This window comes from Sorex araneus, chromosome 4, assembly GCF_027595985.1.
Source record: "Sorex araneus isolate mSorAra2 chromosome 4, mSorAra2.pri, whole genome shotgun sequence".
Taxonomy (NCBI): domain Eukaryota; kingdom Metazoa; phylum Chordata; class Mammalia; order Eulipotyphla; family Soricidae; genus Sorex; species Sorex araneus.
Window position 1 is genome coordinate 52429887 of NC_073305.1, and position 23523 is coordinate 52453409.

The 23523-nt window shown below is 40.9% G+C and overlaps 1 protein-coding gene across 6 annotated transcripts in view; it reads right to left on the reverse strand.

Annotated features, from left to right (window-relative positions):
* Nucleotides 1-23523, reverse strand: part of ERC2 (ELKS/RAB6-interacting/CAST family member 2) — a 1118394-nt gene that overhangs the window by 1054195 nt on the left and 40676 nt on the right. For all 6 annotated transcript variants that reach the window (XR_008629737.1, XR_008629734.1, XR_008629735.1 and 3 more), the window contains exon 2: nucleotides 9655-10464. Coding sequence is in view for 1 of the 6 variants with exons in the window: in XM_055134481.1 (XP_054990456.1) it covers nucleotides 9655-10311 (657 nt within the window). In the remaining 5 variants the exon portion in view is untranslated. The remainder of the gene's footprint in view (nucleotides 1-9654; nucleotides 10465-23523) is intronic.

Consider the following 23523-nt stretch of genomic DNA (forward strand, 5'->3'; position numbering starts at 1 on the left):
CAATATGACTTATAAATATTTAGAGGAGAAAGAGCTGAGGTGAGTTGGAGTCAGTGTGGTGAATGTCCATTTTTGTCCTACAGCATCTCTTCCTCATCTTGCTCCTTGAAAGAATTTCTCTCCTTTCAGTACTCACAATCCTGTCCACACCAGCCCCACACTATTCATCGAATTGAATCTTGGAGGCAGGATACGACCATGGAAATATCTATATACTCCCACAAATTTTACAAATAAAACTGAAGACATTGGCAGCTTGTAACCATTCAGTTGTGTCCATGGTGTGCAAACAGTCTACTCCATGGAGAATATGTTGGTTAATCAGACACAGAGGCAACCACTAAGTATCAGATGTGAAGCCATGCGAAGAGGGAAAAACACCAGCTATAGTTTTGAAGCCATAAATCTAACAAACTGCAAGCCCCACCTCTGAGCCTTTCTGAAATTTTATTAAAGAAAATAATAAACTTCCTTTTTCACTTATACAGACTTTGGGTAGCTTCATGTCACTTTTTGGAGTATTGCCTAGTCCAATTAGTAAGTAGGTTTCTTTATTTTAACATGTAAGGTTGTTCTAGCACTGTAGCATTGTCGTCCCGTTGTTCATCAATTTGCTTGAACGGGAACCAGTAATGTCTCCATTGTGAGACTTGATGTTACTGTTTTTGGCATATTGAATATGCCACAGGTAGCTTGCCAGGCTCTGCTGTGTGGGCAGGATACTCTCGATAGCTTGCCAGGCTCTCCAAGGGGGACAGAGGAATCAAACCCAGGTCGGCCGTGTGCAAGGCAAACTCCCTACCCGCTGTGCTATCACTCCAGTCCTTTTACCTAACTAAAATGTATCTATTTGGTGGGAAGAAGGGAGCCTCACGAGCAGTGCTCAGGGAGCCCTGGGCAGGCTTAGGGGTTGGGTGAACTAGGCAGGAAGACTCAATGCTAGTGGCCAGTGATGTGGCTCTTCCTGGACTGAGCATTAAAATCCAAGTAAAACCAACCAACAGGTATTTGAGAGAGAGATAATTATTCTTCCTCCATTTTTTTAATATAATCAACATTTATTTCAACCTTAAAGGAGTGGAATACTCTTGGTAGCTTGCCAGGCTCTCTGAAAGAGACAGGATTTGATCCCGGCTCGGCTGCATGCAACACAAACTCCTTATCGGCTGTTCTGTCGCTCCAGTCCCTCTATGTAAGTTTGGAAATTGGTGGGCTCATTTTTCTGCAGTGTTCTAACTCATTGCAAAAGTTAGAACATTTCACGTGCTGAAGTGTTCATTGTACTAGTTTGCTAGGGTGGCCATAGGAGGGAAAAAAGCACACACCAGGTGACTTATGGAAACAGCAGATCATTGTTGTCTCACAGTTCTGGAAGATAAAAGTTCAAGCTGAAGAAGTCAGCCAGGTTTGTTCCTTCTTAGGCTTGTGAGGAAAAGATGTGCTCCAGATCTCTCTCCTTGTTTGTACATGGCATCTTCACCCTATCTCTTCACATGTCTTCCCTCTGGGCATATCTACCCAGATATGTTTACACCCAAATTTCTCTTTTTAAATGGATAGCAGTCATGTTGGAGTAGGTCCCACCTAATGACTTCATTCATTTTAACCTATTTGTGAAGACCCTCTACCCACATCGAGTCATATAATGAAGCACTGAGAGTCAGACTTTCAACACAGCTATTTTGGGTGACAAAATTCACCTGATAATATGCGCATAATGAATTTCTAGAATAGGAGTACCTGGTGTGATCTGATTTGAGTTTATTTAACCAGGAGATCCCCTCTGGAAAGTGCAAATTCCTTGGATACACAGTTTGAGGGACTCATGGATCCTAAGGCTTAAAAGGATTGGAGTTTAGAAAGTCCAGGGATCAGACATGTCTGAGCAGGGATTGTACCTAAGGCCCACCCACAGCCTGATGGGACATGACACTCCCAAGATAAGCCTTTGATCCCAAATAGTCAACACTCAAGGTGACTTGCCATTGCATTGAACTGCAGGCAGCCACCCCTTCATATGCAGCTTTCTCATCAACTTCTCAACAGGAGACACAATTAATTCTTTTACCACTTCCAATTGGCGCAACTCTTCATATCTAGACAAGAACCATAAAATGAGTATTTAAAAGCAGAGATGAATGACCTCTGTTGAAATGACCATGCATTTACACAAGCAGAAGACAAATAATAATAAAAGAAACACAAAAATATAATGTCTCAAGACCAGAGTGATAATACAGCAGGTAGGGCACTTGTATGCAAGTGGCTGACTGGTCTTCAATCCCTATATGGTCACCCAAGTCTCAGGAGGAGTGATTCCTGAGTACAGAGTTAGGAGTAAGCAATGACAAAAATAAACAAACAAAAATGTAATCTGTCTAAACATTTTTCAATTTACAGGCTCAGAATGAGAATCAACCATCTGTAGAAGCTAGCTCAAAAAATCTTTAAGAAATGATATTAATATTGATTTAGACTAGATTATTTCCGACTGTACTAAGACAGAAACAGAAATTAGCACATAACTATTACTTAAAAGCTGTGACAAACTCCCAGATTTACTTACACTTCTTAGGTTAAGTTTCTCAATGACCTTGTCCCACTTCTGCAATTTTCACACAAGATGAATAAATATTACCTCTAGTACAATCTTGCAGTGTGTGATTTTATTTATATATATGAGGATTCTTGGCTAGCTGCACACAATTTAGGAAAATGCTTGTTATAAGTGCTTTATGTACACCTAATTTGGGAGGAAATAGCCTTTAAATATGTAAAGTTAGTAACTGTACAAAATATGGAACATGGAAAGTCAATTAACTGATATGTACCAAGCTGCCAGATATAAATTTTTTGAAAATGTATTCTCTAACAAGTTTCTTTTTTTTTTCTTTTTGGGTCATACCTGGCGATGCACAGGGGTTACTCCTGGCTCTGCACTCAGAAATTAGTTCCGGTGGTGTTCGGGAGACCATATGGGATGATGGGAATTGAACCTGGGTTGGCTGCGTGCAAGGCAAACGCCCTATCATTCCAGCTGTGCTATCTTTCCAGCCCCCAAGTTTCTCTTTTTGATCTCCATCACAGATAGACAGAATAGAGAAGCTTAGGAATGACAACATATAATCTTCAAAGTAAATCTGATTCCTTTACTTCCCAGTTGTTAAGTCTTCCACCGCCAGTATCTACCCCAACCCCACAGGACATTAAACATAAGGAGTCGGTCTCCAGCATCAGCTCAACATCTACTCTCATCTTTTCTCTCCATCCTTCCTAAAATCAGTATACACATATGATATTTGTTTAAGATTATTTTATTGAATAATCTGAGTTACAAAGTTATTCAGGATTTAGTTTCAGGCTTATAATGAAACCAATCCTTTGACCAGTGTCCACTTCCCTCCACCAATGTACATACAAAATTGAGACATGGGCTGTGAATCCATGCCATTCCAAATAATGTCCTATCCAAACATTGTTTATCCTCCCTTATCCTTGCTCAAGCTAAAGCGGGCACCAGTAATGTCTCCATTGTGAGACTTGTTGTTACTGTTTTGGGCATATCGAATACACCACGGGCAGCTTGCCAGGCTCTGCTGTGGGGGCAATAGCACAGTAGGTAGGGCATTTGCCTTGCACGCAGCCAGCCCGGGTTCGATTCCCAGCTTCTTATGTGGTCCCCTGAACACCACCAGGAGTAATTCCTGAGTGCATGGAATAACCCCTGTGCACCACTGGGTGTGACCCCAAAAAGTAAAAAGAAAAAAAAAAGAAAGCAATGTCCCTCCTCTACCGTATCCTTATTCAAGAATATATATTGAAGCAAATAAACATACAAACATAAAAACATTAAGGATAACTCTGCATCAATACATTCTGGTTTATACAATCAAGCTGATGATGCTAAATGTCAGCACTGTAACTCTTGTCACTGTCACTGTCATCCCGTTGTTCATCGATTTGTTCGAGCAGGCACCAGTAACGTCTCTCATTGAGAGACTTATTGTTACTGTTTTTGGCATATCCAATACGCACGGGTAGCTTGCCAGGCTCTGCCGCGCGGGCTCCATACTCTTGGTAGCTTGCCGGGCTTTCCGAGAGGGGCGGAGGAATCGAACACGGGTCGGCCGCGTGAAAAGCGAATGCCCAACCGCTGTGCTATCACTCCAGCCCTGCAACTCTTAGCAATTTCAAATATATTTTCTATTCATGTATACCTGTGTGGCTAAGGGGCAAGATTCCCTTGAAGAGAATCTAGGGAATGGGAATACTGAAGAGTTAGAAGTAGAATTTTCATCCAAGAGCTTGTGTTTCATCTTTTTATATAAGAAATACAGTAACAGGACCAGGGAGATAGCTCAAGGGTCAGAAGCATGTGCCACTATAGGAACAAAGACCTAAATTTGATCCCAACATCATATCCCCTAAATTTGATCCCAACATCATATCACCTCCATATGTATAACCCTGGTGACACCCAACACCTTATTGCCAGGCCCTATCATTGAGTCCTCTGGCCTTATTCACCAAATATCACCAGAAATAGCTCCAAGGGCTCCTGAGTACTGTTTGATAGTGACCTACCCATATCAAAAAAAAAATATATATATATATATACATATATACATATATATATGGTCACAGTCACTTATCCAGGTTCCAAGATTCCAAACAATCTTAAACTTCTTGTAACACAGAGTGTTCAACATTCCCCTTAAAACTGGAATCAGGGGTGCTGGAGCAATAGCACAGCGGGTAGGGCATTTGCCTTTCACGTGGCCGACCCAGGTTCGAATCCCAGCATCCCATATTGTCCCCTGAGCACCACCAGGACTAATTCCTGAGTGCATGAGCCAGGAGTAACCCCTGTGCATCGCCGGCTGTGACCCAAAAACAAAACAAAAAATACTGTAATTGGGTTCAGTTTCCTCAGATATGACCACTAGGACTTCAAAATCTACACAAAGGAATTGAAGAATGGGAGCTCTTTGCAGGGTACATACAGGAGCATTAACATCACTGATCTAAGAATTTCACATGCACCCATTTTCTCAGTCTACCTTAGAGTGTTCAAACTTCCCATTTTTATTCATAGTACAATCCAAATGATTTTTAAATTATCTCAAGTGTGCATTATGCATTGCTGAACTTCTTTTTCCTTCTTTCCTTTCTTTCTTTCTTTCTTTCTTTCTTTCTTCCTTTCTTCCTTCCTTTTTTCCTTCCTTCCCTTTCCTTCTTTCTTCCTTCCTTCCCTTTCTTTCTTCCTTCCCTTTCTCCTTCCTTTCTTTCTTTCTCCCTTCCTCCCTTCCTTCCTTCCTTCCTTCCTTCCTTCCTTCCTTCCTTCCTTCCTTCCTTCCTTCCTTCCTTCCTCCCTCCCTTCCTTTCTTTCTTTCTTTCTTTCTTTCTTTCTTTCTTTCTTTCTTTCTTTCTCTCTCTCTTTCTTTCTTTCTTTCTACCTTTCCTTCTGACTTTTTTCTTTCTTTTCTTATTTTCTTTTCTTTTTTAGGGGGGGTGTGCAGGGGCCTTAGTGGTGCTCTGGGCTAACTTCTGGCTCTGCACTCAGGGATCACTCCTGATGGGGCTCAGGGCACCACATGGGACATCAAGGGTTGAATACAGGTCATGTGTGCAAGGCATGTGGGCTGCCCACTGTACTATCTTTCGGTGCCTGAATTTCTAATTATCTGAAAACCTGCTGATAAAACTACAAAGTTTTTTAAGTGTCCCTTATCTTTTTACATGTTTCCTTCCAATTAGAAAATTTTCCTATGATTTTTTTTCTCAAAAAGAAAAGTGTACTAAGTTAAGAAAAAGGTAGAAATCTTACTCGCACAAAACTCATTTTGTGCGAGGGCGGGGAGGTGGGGGATTAACATCTGATGAAAACTATAAAATCTGCTGCTAACTCTGGTGTGATCCCCAGCACTGCATATGGTGCTCCAAGCATCACAAGGAGTTATCCCTGAGCACAGAGCCAACAGTAGCCCAGAGCACAGCTGGGTGGGCCAAAAGCAAAAGCAAACAAACAAACAAAAGGAATAAAAATCCTAACTAAATAAATCACAATTTTAATCCTTATAGCAAAGCTATACATTTTTTTAAATGTAACATATAGAGGAACATCTTCCTCTTACACTAAGAGTCTATGTGCACCTATAAGGAAACAATGAACCTGAAGTTTGGATCTTAGACATTGGCATGAAGTAGACCACAGTTTTAAGATACAGTGCTACCCAAACTTCGGCAAGCTATTTATTCTCTGAACAGTTGCTTTCCAATTCACAAACTGAGAAAAAGTCTAGCACCTACCCAAGATGAGCTATGCAAAAATTTTAATAAGATCATGTATAGAAGTCTTTAAGCACATGCTTAACACAGAGTAAGCCCACAACAGATATCTATAGGTAGTGATTAAAATAATAATAGAAACAGCAACAGTGGAAGTCTGGATGAGTCCCTAAGGCTTTATTTTTTTCTTTTTTGGGTCACACCCGGCAATGCACAGGGGTTACTCCTGGCTCATGCACTCAGGAATTAGTCTTGGTGGTACTCAGGGGACCATATGTAATGCTGGAAATCGAACCCGGGTCGGCCTCGTGCAAGGCAAACACCCTACCCGCTGTGCTATTACTCCAGCCTCCCCCTCCACCCCACCAGGTTTTTGTTTCATCTAGTTCCACATTTTGACACAAAAATCACCTTTGGTAAAAATTTCCAGTGATTCCTCATATCCGTCTCTCTTTTTTTTATGAGAAGATGAAAAGGAATGAGGAGTGCATTTGCCATTCGCATGCACACTCTCTTCCTTTGGAGAGCCAATCTGGAAGCCATGCAGCCAGGCACAAACAGCTGGGTACTAAAGCACAGTACGGGGAAGAGCTGCAGTCACTGTACCTGCTTCAGACCTATCTGGTGAGCAAGAAACCTTCTGACGGGCCAGAGAGATGGCACAGGGGTTAAAGCACTCACCATACTCATAGCTGAGCCTAGTCCAGCCCATAGAGCAATGCCAGGAATGATCCCTGAATACAGAGCCAGGAGTAAACCCTGAGCACTATTGGATATGGGAAAAGGAGGATAGAAGAGGAGAGGAGAGGGAAGAAGAAGGGGTAGGGGAGGGGGGAGGGGTAAAGAAAAAGGAAGAAAGGAAGAAAGAAAGAGGAGGGAGGGAGGGAGGGAGGGAGGGAGGGAGGGAGGGAGGGAGGGAGGGAGGGAGGGAAGGAAGCAGGCAGGCAAGCAAGCTCTATGTTAAGCACTGATATTTCTACAGGATCTACCATATCCTGACCAACAGATATTTACATATATCCCTAGGAAAAATCCTGACATACGTCCAAGAAGAGAATAAGAAATGCTTCCATTAAAAAAAATTTTAACTTGCTTTTTGTCAATTATTATTCTATACTTTGTAACACCACCTTCTACTGTAAGTAGTCAGAATTTTGGTTTTGTTTCCTTTTTTTTGCTTTTTTTTTTTCAAATTTCCCATGTTGCTTCTTTCTTTTATGTTTTCTAACCTGTAACAAGAAAATATTTAAATTTTATTTTTATCTGATATACAAATTAATACTAGAACCTTCAGGAGGTCATGTGCCATATGTTCTCTCCAGAACAAGAAATAGGTAATATTCCATTTCAGATTAAAGCAACACGGAACAGTTGAGTGGAATTAGAGATATTACCTGGTTCTAAGTTGGACTAAGTACAACAAAATTGACAAGAGGTTCAAAGTATTTTACTAAAAGAGTTTTTTTACTAAAAGCAAAAGATGTTATCATTAAACTATGCCTCACTATATTATTTACTTCACCTATCTCTCTTATTTTATATTTATAAGTGTCTTTGAAGACATATAATATGTTGGTACAATAACACATCATGTAATTTACAAATAAATGTATATGTATAAGAGGAAGTGTCTGTGCTCTAAAAATAAAGTACTTATAGAAGCATGAGGTAAGTAAGTAATTTGAAGCTGGCAATCTAGAGAATGTTTTAAACTTTTTCTTGATACTTGCTTCATTCCCAAGCCATGCCGAACCATTTTTGCAGGGATGTACAGGGAAATGAAACATTTTGAACTCAAGAGAGGATGAAATTAGTGGAAAACTGCGGAAATACACATGGCAGTAACAAGTTCACAAAGACTACATCAATTTGTAAAATCCGTGAGCAGCAGAAGTGACGGCAAAAAGTGTTGATCTGATTTCGGAATGAAGAACAAAGCCTCTGGTTCCAACTTAAAATCACATTTCCATATCTGAAAAATCAGCAGTCGCTGTCAGCTAATCGAAAGGATCAGGTGATTGCTTTCCACACACAGGAGAACAAAGAGCAGAATGGCAACAGAACACAAAGGCTCCTGCTGTCACTTGCACTCCAAGGGGGCAGTAGCCAAGGAAACAGACTGGAGGTCAGCGGATGACCCCAGCAACAGCAGAAGATTCCACTAAGTCCACATCAATTATTGGAAAAGCGAATTGCTAATTCAACCAAGTTAGAATGATCTCAAGTTTCTAGAGATAACTGAGCTTTATTTCTTTTAATTGTGTCAAATGGTACAATGGCCACCATATCCCCTGTGTTTTTGTACTCATCTTACTACCAGGAAGAGGTGAAGCTGGGATTTAAACTCAGGTGTGTCTGACACCAAATCTCTTATGAAAAAACAGCAAGTAGATAAATGAGCTCACAAAATAAGTAGAAGCTGAATGTGGAGACTGGAAAGAACTAGAGGGGAAAAAAAAGCAAGATGGAGAATGCTAAGAAGTTCACTACGAAAGAGAACAGAAAGCAAAGTCAGAGAGGCAGAAGACACACTGAAATTATGCAGGAATTACCACGCTATGGTACAAGCAGGATAGGAGATGTACAGGGAGATGGTACAAAATAAGGCTGGATAAGACAGCTGGAGCCTTCCAACAGAAAGCACTGCAAATGCCACCAAAGCTTACATTATTAATATTATGGAGGGGATGAATAATTGAGGGCTTTTACAGCAGATATAGCCAACCACAGGTTATCAATAGAAAAAACTAATCTTGCCATGAGATGGAAGATGGATCAAAGAATAATAAAATGTATTTACACATAGTAGATGCATGTAGTAGATTTATACAGAATGGACAAGACAGTAGGAAAAGAGTTAAAACATTTTAAAAAAACATACACCATACACCAATTCCCAATCCCATTGAATCTGGTTCAGTTTGCTATTTAAATAACAAACTACAATCATTCCAAAAACAAAACAAAAAAATGCACCTGGTACTTCCTAAGAAATCAATTCACCAGTCAAATACGGCACTCCACACATGTCTACTCTCAGGAAAATCAAGCTTTTTCTCAACTGCTCAGAGGGAAATGCATCTGACCCACTGCTGTGACTACTAGAAAAGAAATCAAAATTGATCAAGTATAAAAGTGAGGAGATGAGGAGTGATTATCCTTCTCTGCAAAAGGTGAAAACATTTTTGGAAAATAAAGAGAAGAGAAATGTAACCTCCTATTTCCTGGGCCCTCTTGCAGTCCCCAATTTAAACCTACTTCTTGATAATGCCAAACTCTCTTCTGCATGAACTGTGATATCTGCGAAGTATTAACTGTTCAGTGAGAAGCCACGGCTGAAAAACATTGAGATGAGTTATAACCTACCTGATTTTCTTCATGGGAAACCCTCATCTGCTCCTTGAGGACAGACATTCGGGCTGCTTCTTCTTTCCTCAAGACTCTCTCCTTCTTGAGCTCGGGACTCCAGAAAGTCTTGATGCTGTTCATGGAAGATCCCAACTTGCTATCCTTGATGTCTAACTCTTTCCGAAGGAGGTCGTTCTCTCTCTGCAGTTCCTTGAGCTGGGCTTGAAGGTCTAGCATCGTGCTATCTCTTACCTGCCTCAACATGGAGGGCACCTGGTGGTGGTGATGATGGGATGAACTGGTCAGACCCCCATGTTGGTCCGTGTATGAAAGAACATCTGTATGGGAAAGTCCAGCTGATGCAATATTAGGACTACTCCCCATGGCTGTCACTCGGCCTCCATATACTGCTCGATTTGTCGCCCTGCCCAGAGTCATGGTGCCTTTTGGGTAAGTTGTTGAAGCCACCCCCTCATGATCACTCAGGTACATGGGTCCAGATGTAGCGTAGGCTGCATTAAGGGACTGGATGTTTTCCATGGACAGAGTCTTGCCTGTTCCTCCCCCTCCCCCACTACTTGTTCGTCGGTGACCCAAACGAGGAGACCTTGGCAAACGAGGAGATCTGGAAGGGCTCCCTTCCAGATTCGTGATGGTTCTTGCACTTCCATACATCTTTCTTGTTTTATGAGGTACTATCAAAGAGAAGAAATTATATATTCAGTTGGAGATTCACTCAGTATTTCCAGTGTTGGCTGATCCACTGCTGGCCAAAATTTTCACTATGTTTTCTTAAGTATATACCAGAAAATTACACCAACCAAAAATCTGAAAAATGAAAAAAAAGATAATTAAAACACTTTTTAGAACTCTATAATGGCATTATTTTTAAAAGTATAGAGAATAGCACAGTGGGTAGGGCCTTGCACACAGCCAACCCAGGTTCGATTCCTGTCCCTCTCAGAGCCTGGCAAGCTACCAAGAGTATCCCACTTGCACGGCAGAGCCTGGCAATCTCCCTATGGCGCATTTGATATGCCAAAAACAGCAACAACAAATCTCACATGGAGATATTACTGGTGCCCGCTCAAGCAAATCGATGGACAACAGTAAGACAGTGCTGCAGTGCTATAGCGAATATAGATTAATAATGATAAAGAGATGGAAAAGAGATAATCATACCCACACTCATTTGAAAAAGTGACTCCAAAACTTCATTTACTTTAAGAAAACATCATGTAAACTCTCTGCAACCAGCTTTCAACCAAGGTCAACATTTCTTAGAGTCAAAAACAGATGCTCTTTTTCTCTTAGAAAAATGAAGTTCTGCATTTTGGCTCATGCTAAGTGACTTTAGGACCCACAGGAAATGCACCATAAAATTCCTCATCATGGATATTTTAACTATAAAATACTTCATCCTAGGAGCACAACCTTCATACACAAGTGGCTCAGCAGTGACTCAAGAAGCTATGGGTTCCTAAGAGTTCAAATAACAATCAGTCAGTTATTCCCTCTCCCTATGCCCATTACAGACAAAACTGATCCATCATAGTTCTAGTTTCTACTAGTTTCAGAACTCTTCTCAACACAACACTCTATAACAAATCAACTGGCATTTAAACAAATGCATCACATCAAAAAAAAACTAGAACAACCAGTGCTGGGATGGATGCAGAGAAAAAGACTCTCATTCATTGTTGGTGGGAATATCAACTGGTCCAACCTTTTTGGAAAACAATATGAACATTCCACCAAAAACTAGAAATTGAGCTCCCATATGACTCAGCAGTACCACTTCTGGGACTATATCCCAGGGAAGCAAGAAAGCAGAGTAGAAGTAACATCCGCACCTGTATGTTTATTGCAGCACTGTACATAATAGCCAGAATCTGGAAACAATCTGAGTGCCTGAGAACAGACAACTAGTTAAAGAAACTGTGATGCATCTACACAATGGAATATTATGCAGCTGTTAGAAAAGATGAAGTCATGAAATTTGCTTATAAGTGAATGGACATGGAGAGTATCATGTCAAGTGAAATTAGTCAGAAAGAGAGGGACTGACAGAATGAATGCACTCATTTATGGAATGGAATATAAAATAACATAATACGAGATAACATGTAAGGACAGTAGAGACAAGGGCCAGGAGGATCACTCCATGGTTCGGAAGACTGACTTGTGCTGGGGGGAAAAGCAGTTGGAATGGAGAAGGAACCACTAAGTCAATGATAGCTGGAGAGATCGCTTGAGATGGAAGATGTGTGCTGAAATTAGACCATGGACCAAACATGATGGCCTCTCAGTATCTGTATTGCAAACCATAATGCCCAAAAGTAAAAAGAAAGTAAGAAGGAAGGTGCCTGCCACAGAGGCAGGGGGTTTGAAGAGGTGGGGGTGGTGGGAGGGATAATGGGAACATCGGTGCTGGAAAATGCGCACTGGTGGAGGGATAGGTATTCAATCATTGTATGACTGAAATGCAATCATAAAAGCTTTGTAACTATCTGATGATGATTCAATAAAAAAACAATTTAAAAATAAAATACTTGGAGGGAGAAAAACTACACTCAACAAGTCTGGTCAACTAAAAAAAAATCCTTACAATCAGATTCCAAATGCTTTCACAAGAAGGAAAAAGGGCAATCCTGCCTTTCCTCCTTCCATACACATCTTTTAGCCTGACATTTTTAAACTTTTTTTTTCCATTTTATTTAGTGGTCCAATATTGACCACTCTACATCAGTAGAGATGCCATAAGAGACAGCATACCCTATTAGAGTCTGGGTCCCCTATTAAAAAATAGGAAGAAGCAATCTATCATGCATACTTAAGTACACTGGTATGTACTTAAGTACACATCATACAAAATGTATGATTTTATGATGTAGCTGGGATTACATAGTTGTGATTACTCCTTTGGCAGGAGGATCCCAGTGGCCTGTCTGCTATGGTCTTTTGTGCTTCTCTGAGGTCATGCTTGTTAAAATTGATTTAAGATGCTTAAGCATATAGATCTGAAGAGAGACAAACCAAGGTTCAAATCTCCACTCTAACAACTGACTTAGTGGACTAAGTAAATTATTTAACTATTCAGAGCAGCCTTTCTTCAATCAATAAAATGCAGTTAATGCCATTAACTCCTAATATTGTGAGAAATAAGTAATATCATGTTTATAAAAATACCTTTTTTTGTGCACATATAGACAATAAATAGTTTTTGGTGGTAGAATCCCATTAATAACAAAACACGCAGGGATGTGCTTTTATTTTAACTTCTTCTCTCTCCTGTCCCTACTTTGTAGTAAAACTCAAAGAAATTTTTCCTGACCCTCAACTGGTAGACTATCGTGTTTAGGTAAAACAGACTCTTTCTGCTTCATCCTGGATGATGTCTGGTAAGAACATGAATCAGGTCTGGCAGATCATCATAATACACCCCCACTCCCTCCCCACCCCAGATATATTAATTATCTGTTAGAGTTAATGACATATAACCAACCCTGGTCCAAAAAGACTTTAGGACTTCATAGAGCTTCCATAATGACCACAAGGACACAAAAACACCAACTCAAAAATATATATGCACACTATGTTTACTGTGGCACTTCATACAATAACCAGGTTATGGAAACACTCAAAAAACCAATAATAGTTGAATGGAAGGGCTGGAGCGATAGTACAGTGGATAAGGCATTTGCCTTGCATGCAGCTGACCCAGGTTTGATTCCCAGCATATGGTTTTTCCAATCCCATATGGTCCCCAAAGCACTGCCAGGAGTAATTCCTGAGTGCAAAACCCTGTACCGGGTGTGACCCAAAAAGCAAAAAAGAAAAAAAAGTTGAATGGATAAAGAAGTTGCATAATACATACAAAATGGAATACAGCTATAAAAATTTAAATCCTGCTGTTTACTGCAATTTGGGTGGAACTATAGGGTATCATGTTAAGCAAAATAAGTCAGGAGGAGAGGAAGCTAAATCAGGAAGAGATACCACAAATAATCTCACACATACCCAGTATACAAAGAAACAAAACAAAGGAAAAGACAGTATAAAATGATGACAAACCCTTGGGCGTTGATTACAAAATTAAGATTATCTAGCAGTACTGGAGCAATAGCATAGTGGGTAGGGCATTTGCCCTGCACTAGGCCAATCCAGGTTCGATTCCTCCATCCCTCCTGGAGAGCCTGGCAAGCTACCAAGAGTATCCCACCCGCACAGCAGAGCCTGGCAAGCTAACCCATGGCATTTTTGATATGCCAAAAACGGTAACAACAAGTCTCACTATGGAGACACTACTGGTGCCCATTTGAGCAAATTGATGAACAATGGGACAACAGAGCTACAGTGCAGTAGGAGGGCGCATGTAAAGGAGGACTAAAAGTAAGATAAGGACATTGGTGAAGGGCACTTTGGTGCTGCTGAAGATACAGTAATTTTATACATCAAAGCCATACATATTAACACTATTATAAACATGTTAGATAATTGTAATAAAAAATTTAATTTAAAAAATGGAGTTTCTTCTGAGTACTATAGCACTGTTCATTGATTTGCTCGAGCGGGCACCAGTAACGTCTCCATTGTGAGACTTGTTGTTACTGTTTTTGGCATATCAAATACACCAAATCTTGGGGAGATTGCCAAGCTCTGCCTTGCAGGCAGGATACTCTTGATAGTTTGCCAGGCTCTCCGAGAGGGACAGAGGAATCAAATCTGGGTCAACCGCCTGCAAGGCAAACACCCAACCCGCTTCTGAGTACTATCAGTGGAAATTGAAAAAAAGCCAAGCTTTTTTTACAATTTTTTTTATTGAATCATTGTGAGATAGACCCTTACAAAGCTGTTCATGATTAGGTTTCAGTCATAGAGTGTTCCAACAACCATCCCTCCACCAGTGTACATTTCCCAGCACCAGTTTCCCTCCCATCACCCCCACTCTCTATGGCAGGCACTTCTCTTCTCTCTCTCTCTCTCTCTCTCTCTCTCTCTCTCTCTCTCTCTCGATATATGTATATATGTACATATATACATATATATATATGTGTGTATGTGTGTGTGTTGTGTGTGTATCTCTCCATATCTCTCTGTACCTCTCTCTCTCTCTTCCCCCCGCCCCCTGCCAACCTTTAACTAGTGTGAAATCAAAACTGGTGACATCACTTAACACCTTGGATCCAGCAATCATCAAAGCCACAGTCAACTCTAAACTATTTGAGTTGCATAAGCCAGGAACACTGGCTGTATGAAATGACTCCAGTTCTTTCACCTTCTAGATAATACCTAGATATTATCTAGGTCCTAGTAGGCAGTGCCCTCCAAATCTGACTCTGGGTTCAATCATGTGACTTGCTTTCGTCAATAAGGTCATATCAAATGGGAAGCAAACAGATGCATTAAAAAGCACTATCCTTTTGTGTCTCGCTATCATTGCAATGAAAACATGTCCAGTCTAAGATCAAGAGAGGTATATAGCCAAACAACAATCGAGTTTTATATGCATAAACAAGTCCAGATGAGATTCACCGAACACCAACTCATGAAATTAATACCTCTTAGTATGTCACTGAGATTTTATGGTTGGTTGTTTTGCAGTATTACTTGACCAAGATCTTACTGTGTATTTACCCATGCTTCCTTTTCAACTACACTCAAGTCTAGTTGGAACACCTGCGACCTCAAGAGATTTCACATATAATATGAAAAACTTTTCCATAAAGTCATCTCCTTTCCCTAAGAGTCCCTGAAAAGAATTATACACCCATTCCTAACCTAAAACTTAATTCCAAATGTTTGTTACTTGGAGCTTAATTTTGTTTTACTTGGATATAGGGAAAAAATCATTTTGTATCTAATATTTTTCCATGAATAATCTGTTCTATAAAGAAAGGTGCCTCAACAGTTCCAACAATAGGAATTCATTTACATAGATGATGAGAGAGACAGACAGTGGAATAATGAGACTATTACATGAATATTTAATGAGACAGAAAAAATTTTCATGACATAATAGTGGGAGAAAGGTGAAGCAGATTATAAAACATTTTAATGCTTTACCCACACTGCAAAACACACATAAACACTAGCGTGCAGAGAAAACAGGAATGACATGCATCAAAATGGCAATAGTGATGCCTCAAAATGGCAAATGGCACTAATGATTTTCATTTTCTTCCTTTTGTTTATTTGCATATTCTTAATCTGTAATACATATTTTTATTGCTTTTCTTGGTCTTTGTTACAATCTATTTCTTCTATGGCATTTGTTATTTGCATCTACTAACTTTGCACTTTGTTTCTTTTTTCTAGTTTCCTGAGGTATAGAGTTAGGTTGTTTGAAACTCTTCTTATTTTCTTACTGTAGATGTTTGTAGGATAACCATTGGTTTGCCCTTCCTCCCTGACCACTGGGAGATTGTATTTGTTGATTGCCCCTCAACCTGTTAATTACCTTTGTCTCCCAATCAGACTCTGACTTGTAACTCCTTAATGTCTTTAATGTCCTTTGCATGGTTAGCTATTTCACAGCAATTGCTTTTTGTATGGATACAGGAAGACAGTTAAAAAGACAAACCTATGGCTTGGGATTTGACTGACTCCAGATAATTTACCTCTTGGACATCTGCTCTCTTGTCTTAAGCCTCAGTTGCCCTTACTTCCTAGATCCCAAAAGCAGGGTCCTGACAAGGGACTGGATGGACCCAGGGCAAGCAGTGAGCTATGCGCTACCCTTGCATCAAAATGGGCCTGGCCAAAGTGCCCTAATGCTTAACTATAAATTAAGAGCTTAGTCATGAACAAATTCTGTTGTGATCCAAAAGGAATAACTAGATTTGGACCCTGCTGGGGTTAGGAATGATTGATCTGGCCTGAGCACTGTAGTCTGAGTCTGTGGTGAGATGTCCCCAGGAGAGTCACCCTACAAGCCTAAAAATGTCTATTACTGTGTCCATACAGAATGGTAAATATTAGGAGAATTAAAGATGCTAATTAAGTTGCCGGTCTAAGGAGAGGAGAAACACACCTAAAGGCTGGCTTGCCCTCATGGGCTGCAGATGGTTGAAAAGTCTGGAAAAACATTTTTGATCACGCTTCTCATGGGGAGGCGTGGTTGGGGAGGCATGGTGAGAGGATAAAAAAAGAGTGACTGTGGGTAGAAAAGGAGGATTGTTGGGGAAAATGGATTGATGGTTGGATTGTTGGATGGTTGAATGGATTAGTGGATTGATTGAAGGTTGCTGCAGGGGGATTGAAGGAGAAATGGTTACAGAAACAGCACAGAGAGAGAGAGAGAGAGAGAGAGAGAGAGAGAGGAGACAGATACAGTGGGAAGAAAGAATTATGCAGTTAGAGAGAGATAGACACGGGGGGCGGGGTTGGAGAGAGCTGGGAGAGATGAGAGATTGAATAAACAGCAACTAATCAGCAACCAGCTTAGCCCTCATTCTTCCTTCGTCTGTCCAAGGCAACAGCTGTCCCAGGTGGAGAAGCGGCTCAAGAGCACTGAATGCGGGCGGTGAGAGAGAGCCACCCGGAGAGCCCTAGAACATCCTTCCACGTGTAATCCCCACGCGCGTGAGAGGCTTACACAGCCCTGCAGTGGAGGATTTACACAGATGTTAATTGTTGTGAATTTATTTTGCCCTTCCATAATTGCAACCATTAAATTAATTGTCTTTTCTGTGTTTAAAACTTAGAAATCTTTGGGCCATTGTTCTCCTATCCTCAGAGGCAACAGAAACCGAGAACTAGTCTTCAGTAGGAAGCTTACTGCAGTGGGGTGGGAGTCGGAGGAACACTACAACAATGGTGGAGGGAAGCTAGCACTCAGAAGGATGGTGTGGTGCTAGAATGTTCTATGCATGAGACCCTACAACTAATAGTTTTATAAGCCACACAGTGCTGAAAAAAAATTTTTTTTAATTAAGTTATCTTTAAGGGGGCAGGAAAGATAGTACAGCAGGGTGGGAACTTGGCTTTTCCATGACCGACCCAGGTTCCATCCCTGGTTTCCATATGGGCCCCTGAGTGATTCCTGAGTGCAGAGTCAGGAATAAGCCCTAAGCATTGCCAGATGTGGCCCAAAATCTTTTTTTAAAATTATCTTTAAAATAAATTGATCTAAAATTAAAAGCAAGCAAACAAAAAAAACCTAGAAATCCACAGCTACCTGAGTCACCACTTATGACTTGACTTTGAAGAAGTGATGAAGCTTGTCTTTTCCTATGTAGAGGCAGACAGTTCTGTGTCTCTCTAGATATGAAGTTCCAAGAAGAATGCAGTAAAATTTACACCTGCAAAAATTTAATCTAACAACCCAGCTAGTCAAGGCTTTGGAAAATTATAAAAATTAAAATGCAAAGGGTCACACTGATAGTACAGTGGGTGGGATGCTGACTCAATTCAATCCCCAGCACCACATATGGTCCCCCAAGCCCAACCAGGAGTGAGTCTTCAGTACTGCTGGGTGTGGCCCAACACAAAAATCAAACAAACAAACAAACAAAAATTAATTGAAAAGCAGTGGGGCCAAGGGTGAAGCTCAGTGGTAAGTGTTGTCTTGTTGGCATGTGAAAGACATGCATTTGATTCCCCAGAACTGTGGAAAAATGCAAATGAAAAGGAGATTTGTTCTTACTGGAAACACATAAGCACAACACATTCATGACATATGTAACATGCAGGTACATTTACTTGTTTGAAATGTTCTTTTAAAAAGCAATACACAGTGACAGTGATCCAGCTTTCCTTGTGCTCACCTCTTGTAGGTTTATCAGCCTTATGCTAAGGCTGATGTCTTTTTTTTAATATATACATAAATTTTTATATATAAATAAATATATATTCCTCTAGGAAAGCCCAGCAAGCTACCGAGAGTATCCCACCTGCACGGAAGAGCCTGGCAAGCTCCCCATGGCATATTTGATATGCCAAATACAGTAACAATAACAGGTCTCATTCCCCTGACCCTGAAAAGAGTCTCCAATCATTGGGAAAAATGAATAAGAAGAGGCTGCTAAAATCTCAGAGCTGGAAAAAACCCAAGTGCCCGAGAACAGATGACTGGTTAAAGAAACTGGTACACCTATACAATGGGATACTATGCAGCTTTTAGAAAAGATGAAGTCATGAACTTTGCATATAAGTGGATCAACATGGAAAGTATCATGCTAAGTGAAATGAGCCAGAAAGAGAGGGACAGACATAGAAAGATTGCACTCATCTGTGGAATATAAAATAACAGAGTAAGAGACTAATACCCAAGAATAGTAGCATATAATACCAGGAGGTTGGCTCCATAGCTTAGAAGCTAGCCTCACACGCTGGGGGAAAGTCATCCCAGATAGAGAAGGGAACACCAAGTAAAATGTGATTGGAGATCCCGCACAGGAAGGGAGATGAGTGCTGAAAGTAGACTAGAGACTGAACATAATGGCCACTCAATACCCCTACTGCAAACCACAACACCCAAAAGGAGAGCGAGAAAACAAATTGGAATGCCCTGCCACAAAGGCGGGATGGGGGGGATGGGATTGGGGGGTGGGAGGGATACTGAGTTCATTGGTGGTGGAGAATGGACACTGGTGGAGGGATGGGCTCTTGAACATTGCATGACGGAAAAACAAGCATGAAAATGTGTGAATCTGTAACTGTACCCTCACTGTGACTCACTAATTATAAATAAATAAGAAATCTTAAAAATCTCAGAGCTGGGATGAATGGAGACGTTACTGGCACTTGCTCACTCACTTGAGTAAATCAATGAACAATGGGATGACAGTGATACAGTGATTTTTTTTATATTTTTTTAGTGAATCACCATGAGGTACAGTTACAGACTTACAAACTTTCATGCCTAGGTTTCAGTCATACAATAATTGAGTACCCATCCCTCCACCAGTGTCCATTCTCCACCGCCAATGTTCCCAGTATCCTTCCCACCACCACTCCATTCCCCACCCCCTTCCCCGCTGCTATGGCAGGGCACATTCCCTTTTACTTTCTCTTTCTCCTTTTGGGTGTTGTGGTTTGCAATACAAGTATTATGTGACCACCATGCTCGGTCTTTAGTCTCCTTTCAGCACAATCTCCCCCCCATAGCAGGCCCTCCAAGCATCCTTTACTTGGTGGCCGCTTCTCTGTCTGAGCTGCCAAAGGCTGATGTCTTTGATGAGACTGAGAAGCTTCTCTTTTTTCATATGTTGTTTCATTATTGTGTTATTAATTTGAGTCTTTCTATTCCTGAAATATTTGGCACAACACACCCATACAACAGAGTGAACTTGGTTGTCCACTTTTTCTAAAAACTGTTTATTGATCTATTTGTTTCCTAGCTATTTTATGTCAACAATCCAGAAACTGTTTTTTAAGAAATGCAATGTTCTATGTATGTTTCAGTCTTACTGGTAGTTCTTTGTATAATTTTTCCTTAAATTTTTAGAAATCATCTTTATTCAGTTACATCTCCATCTCATTCCAAAAGCTGTTTGTATTTTGTTTCCCTTGATGACAATGTGACAAATGTTTACTTATTTTCTGTTTTGTTTTGGGGGACACTGCCAGCAGTGCTCAAAGGGACCATGTGCTGAGGACTGAATCTGGGGTTTCTGTATGCAAAACACGCACTTTAACACTTTGAGCTAGCTCCTCGGTCCTGCCTTTTTCTCAGTGTTTTAAAGATGCAGTTTTTAATTACAATGAGATATTACTTCACATCAGTGAGAATAACCTATATTCCAAAGACTAGAACAAACAGTGTCCATGGGGATGCAGTGAGAAAGGAACCCTCATTCACTGACAGTGTAAATGTCATCTGGTTCAGTCTCCACAGAAAGCAGTATGGAGATTTTTCCAAATAATAAAAATAGAACTCTGTATGACCTAGTAATTTTACTTTCTGGAATCTATCCAAGAACAACACCAAAAAAAATTCATTCAGAAAGATATATACATTGCAAGCTCTTTAAAATGACCAATAAATACACCATTTTCAATATATATTTGGAACAACCCAAACCTATAACAACAGACGTGGGGATAAAGAAATTATGGTGTATATATACATACTGGAATATTATACAGCTATAAGATCTATTAAATCTTGTCTTTTGCTACAATTTAAATAGGACTACAAGGTGTCACATTAAACTAAATAAGTCAGTGGGAGGACGAAGATTGAATGATCTCACTCATATGTGGTATTTAAAGAATAAAGCATGGGAGTGGGGCGTGGGGGGCAGAGCAATGGCACAGTGGCTATACAATAGTACAGAGGCACTCCCATTCCTCTCTGTTTATCTTTAACTTCTCTGTGCCCTGCTTCCCCAACCTGGTCAATCACCTGTATCCCCTACTCAGACTCTGTTAACTTGTAAGGTCAGATCCTTCTAAGGACACTGGATTTGTATTTGTAAGTGAAATATTGCTTTTCTTTTCTCCAAAAGAAAATTCTTTCCTTTTCTCCTTTGCATAGTTACTTCAGAGCAATGTCCTTTTTTATAGACACAGGAAGACAGTTAATGCTATGCTTTTGTAACTTGGGACTTAATTGATCCGGAATAATATTCACTCCTGGGCATCTGTTTTTCTCAACTTAAGCCTCAGTTGCCCTTAGTTCCTAGCACCCAAATGCAGGGTCCTGATGAGGGACTGGATGGACCCATGGCATCCTGATGAGGGACTGGATGGACTGTGAGCTACCCTGGCATCAAAATGGGCCTGGTCAAGCACCATAATACTTAGCTATAAGTTAAGAGCACAGTCATAGAAAAATTCTGGATTAAGACCCTACTGTATTACTGTATCACTGTATCACTGTCATCTCGTTGCTCGTTGATTTGCTTGAGCGGGCACCAGTAACATCTCCATTGTGAAACTTGTTACTGTTTTTGGCATAGTGAATATGCCACGGGTAGTTTACCAGGTTCTGCCATGTGGGCGAGATATGCTCGGTAACTTGCCGGGCTCTCTGAGAGGGGTGGAGGAATCAAACCCAGGTTGGCCCCGTGCAAGGTGAATGCCCTACCTGCTGCACTATCGCTCCAGCCCAAGACGCTGCTAGGGTTAGGAAAGACTAATCTGGTCTGAGCACTACAGTCTGAGATCTATAGTGAGATAGCCCCAGGAGAGCTACCCTACAAGCTTAATGTATCTCTTACTGTGTCCATACAAAATGACTAATATTAAGATGAAAGTCTAAATGGTTATTGGACTAAGGAAAGGAGACACACATCACTGGTTGGTATTTTGCCCTTGAGCAGATCTTCTGGCTGGAGATCAGGAAGGGCTTCCACATGTTGATTGTGCTACGAGACAGAGGTGTGGTTACTACCTGGAAGATTTGAAGTTAGGTGAGAGACAAAGGCTGTAAGATGGAACTTGGAGAGATAGGCTTGGGGGTCAGGAGGAGACGGGAATGGGGGTCAGTGTGACGGTGGAATGGGGCGCTTAGTGAGACTGGAACAGGTGCATGGGGAGAATGGAATAAACAGCACCTGATCACCAACCAGTCCGGAGGCTCCATTCCCTCCTCCGGGGGCCTGGCGGTGGCCGTGGCTGCAGGCCGGATCGGGGAAGCGGCTCCTGGCCACCGCACGTGGTGGGTGAGAGAGAGAATGCCACCACAGCAGCTCACTTATTTATTTTTTGGTTACACAATACTCAGGGGCTACTTTTGGCTCTGTGCTCAGTAATCTCTCAGGGTGGAGTGGGAGTTGGTCATATTCAAGGAAGAGGCTTTCCCACTCTAGTATTTCTCCGGCCCAGTAGAAAGGTTTTGACTGAGGCAGGAAAGAGTACTTGTAGCTGGAAAGGTACTTGCCTTGCTTGTGGCTGGTGCCTACATTCAACCAATGGCACCATACACAGTTCTCAAAGCACTGCCAGGAGTAAGTTCTGATCACAGCCAGGTGACCCAAAAGCCAAAAAACAATAAATAAATGAAATGAAAATACAACTAAAGTCTGATTGAAAATGATACACACACACACACACACACACACACATATGTATCACTGTCACTGTCATCCCGTTGCTCATCAATTTGTTCAAGCGGGCACCAGTAACGTCTCTCATTGAGAGACTTATTGTTACTGTTTTTGGCATATCCAATATGCACGGGTAGCTTGCCAGGCTCTGCCACGCGGGCTCGATACTCTCGGTAGCTTGCCGGGCTCTCCGAGAGGGGCGGAGGAATCGAACTCGGGTCGGCCGCGTGAAAGGCGAAGGCCCAACCACTGTGCTATCGCTCCAGCCCTATACATATGTGTATATATATATATATATATATATATATATATATACATATTTATCTTATTACTTCCCTAATAAAGTTTTAGACTAGAATTTTAAGATCAAATTTTTTTATTCTCTATCAAAAGTCCTCCATAAATACTGAAATATTCTGTACTCAAACACACAACCTTCAGCTCTCTTTCCCATCACCTACTCTTTACTTTGAACTAATCATGGACTCCTCCTTCTTCTCCTAAGGGTACTAAAAACCCTAAATCACCCAATTCGGGATCACAGCTCTGAAGATTCAAAAAATGCACCTCAAGAAATATTCTTAAGTACTGATGCTGTGCTAAGTCAGCCCTGCGTTAGGTCACTACTTCCTCAGTTTGGCAAACATTCAAATATGCAATGCCAAAAGGGTTTTGATTTTGTATCAAGATATCTCAGAGGCTCTGGAACATTAATATGTAAGATGCCAACTTCAAAACTAATAAGATAATGTAACTTTTCCCACAGTTACTTCACAAGCAAAGCCTTTTCTCTTCAGATGACCTGAAAGTATTCATTTAACAATCTGAGTTATCCATGCAGTCACTGTTTGTTGCGGGGTGGGGAGTTGTTGAGCCACACCCAGGGGTGCTC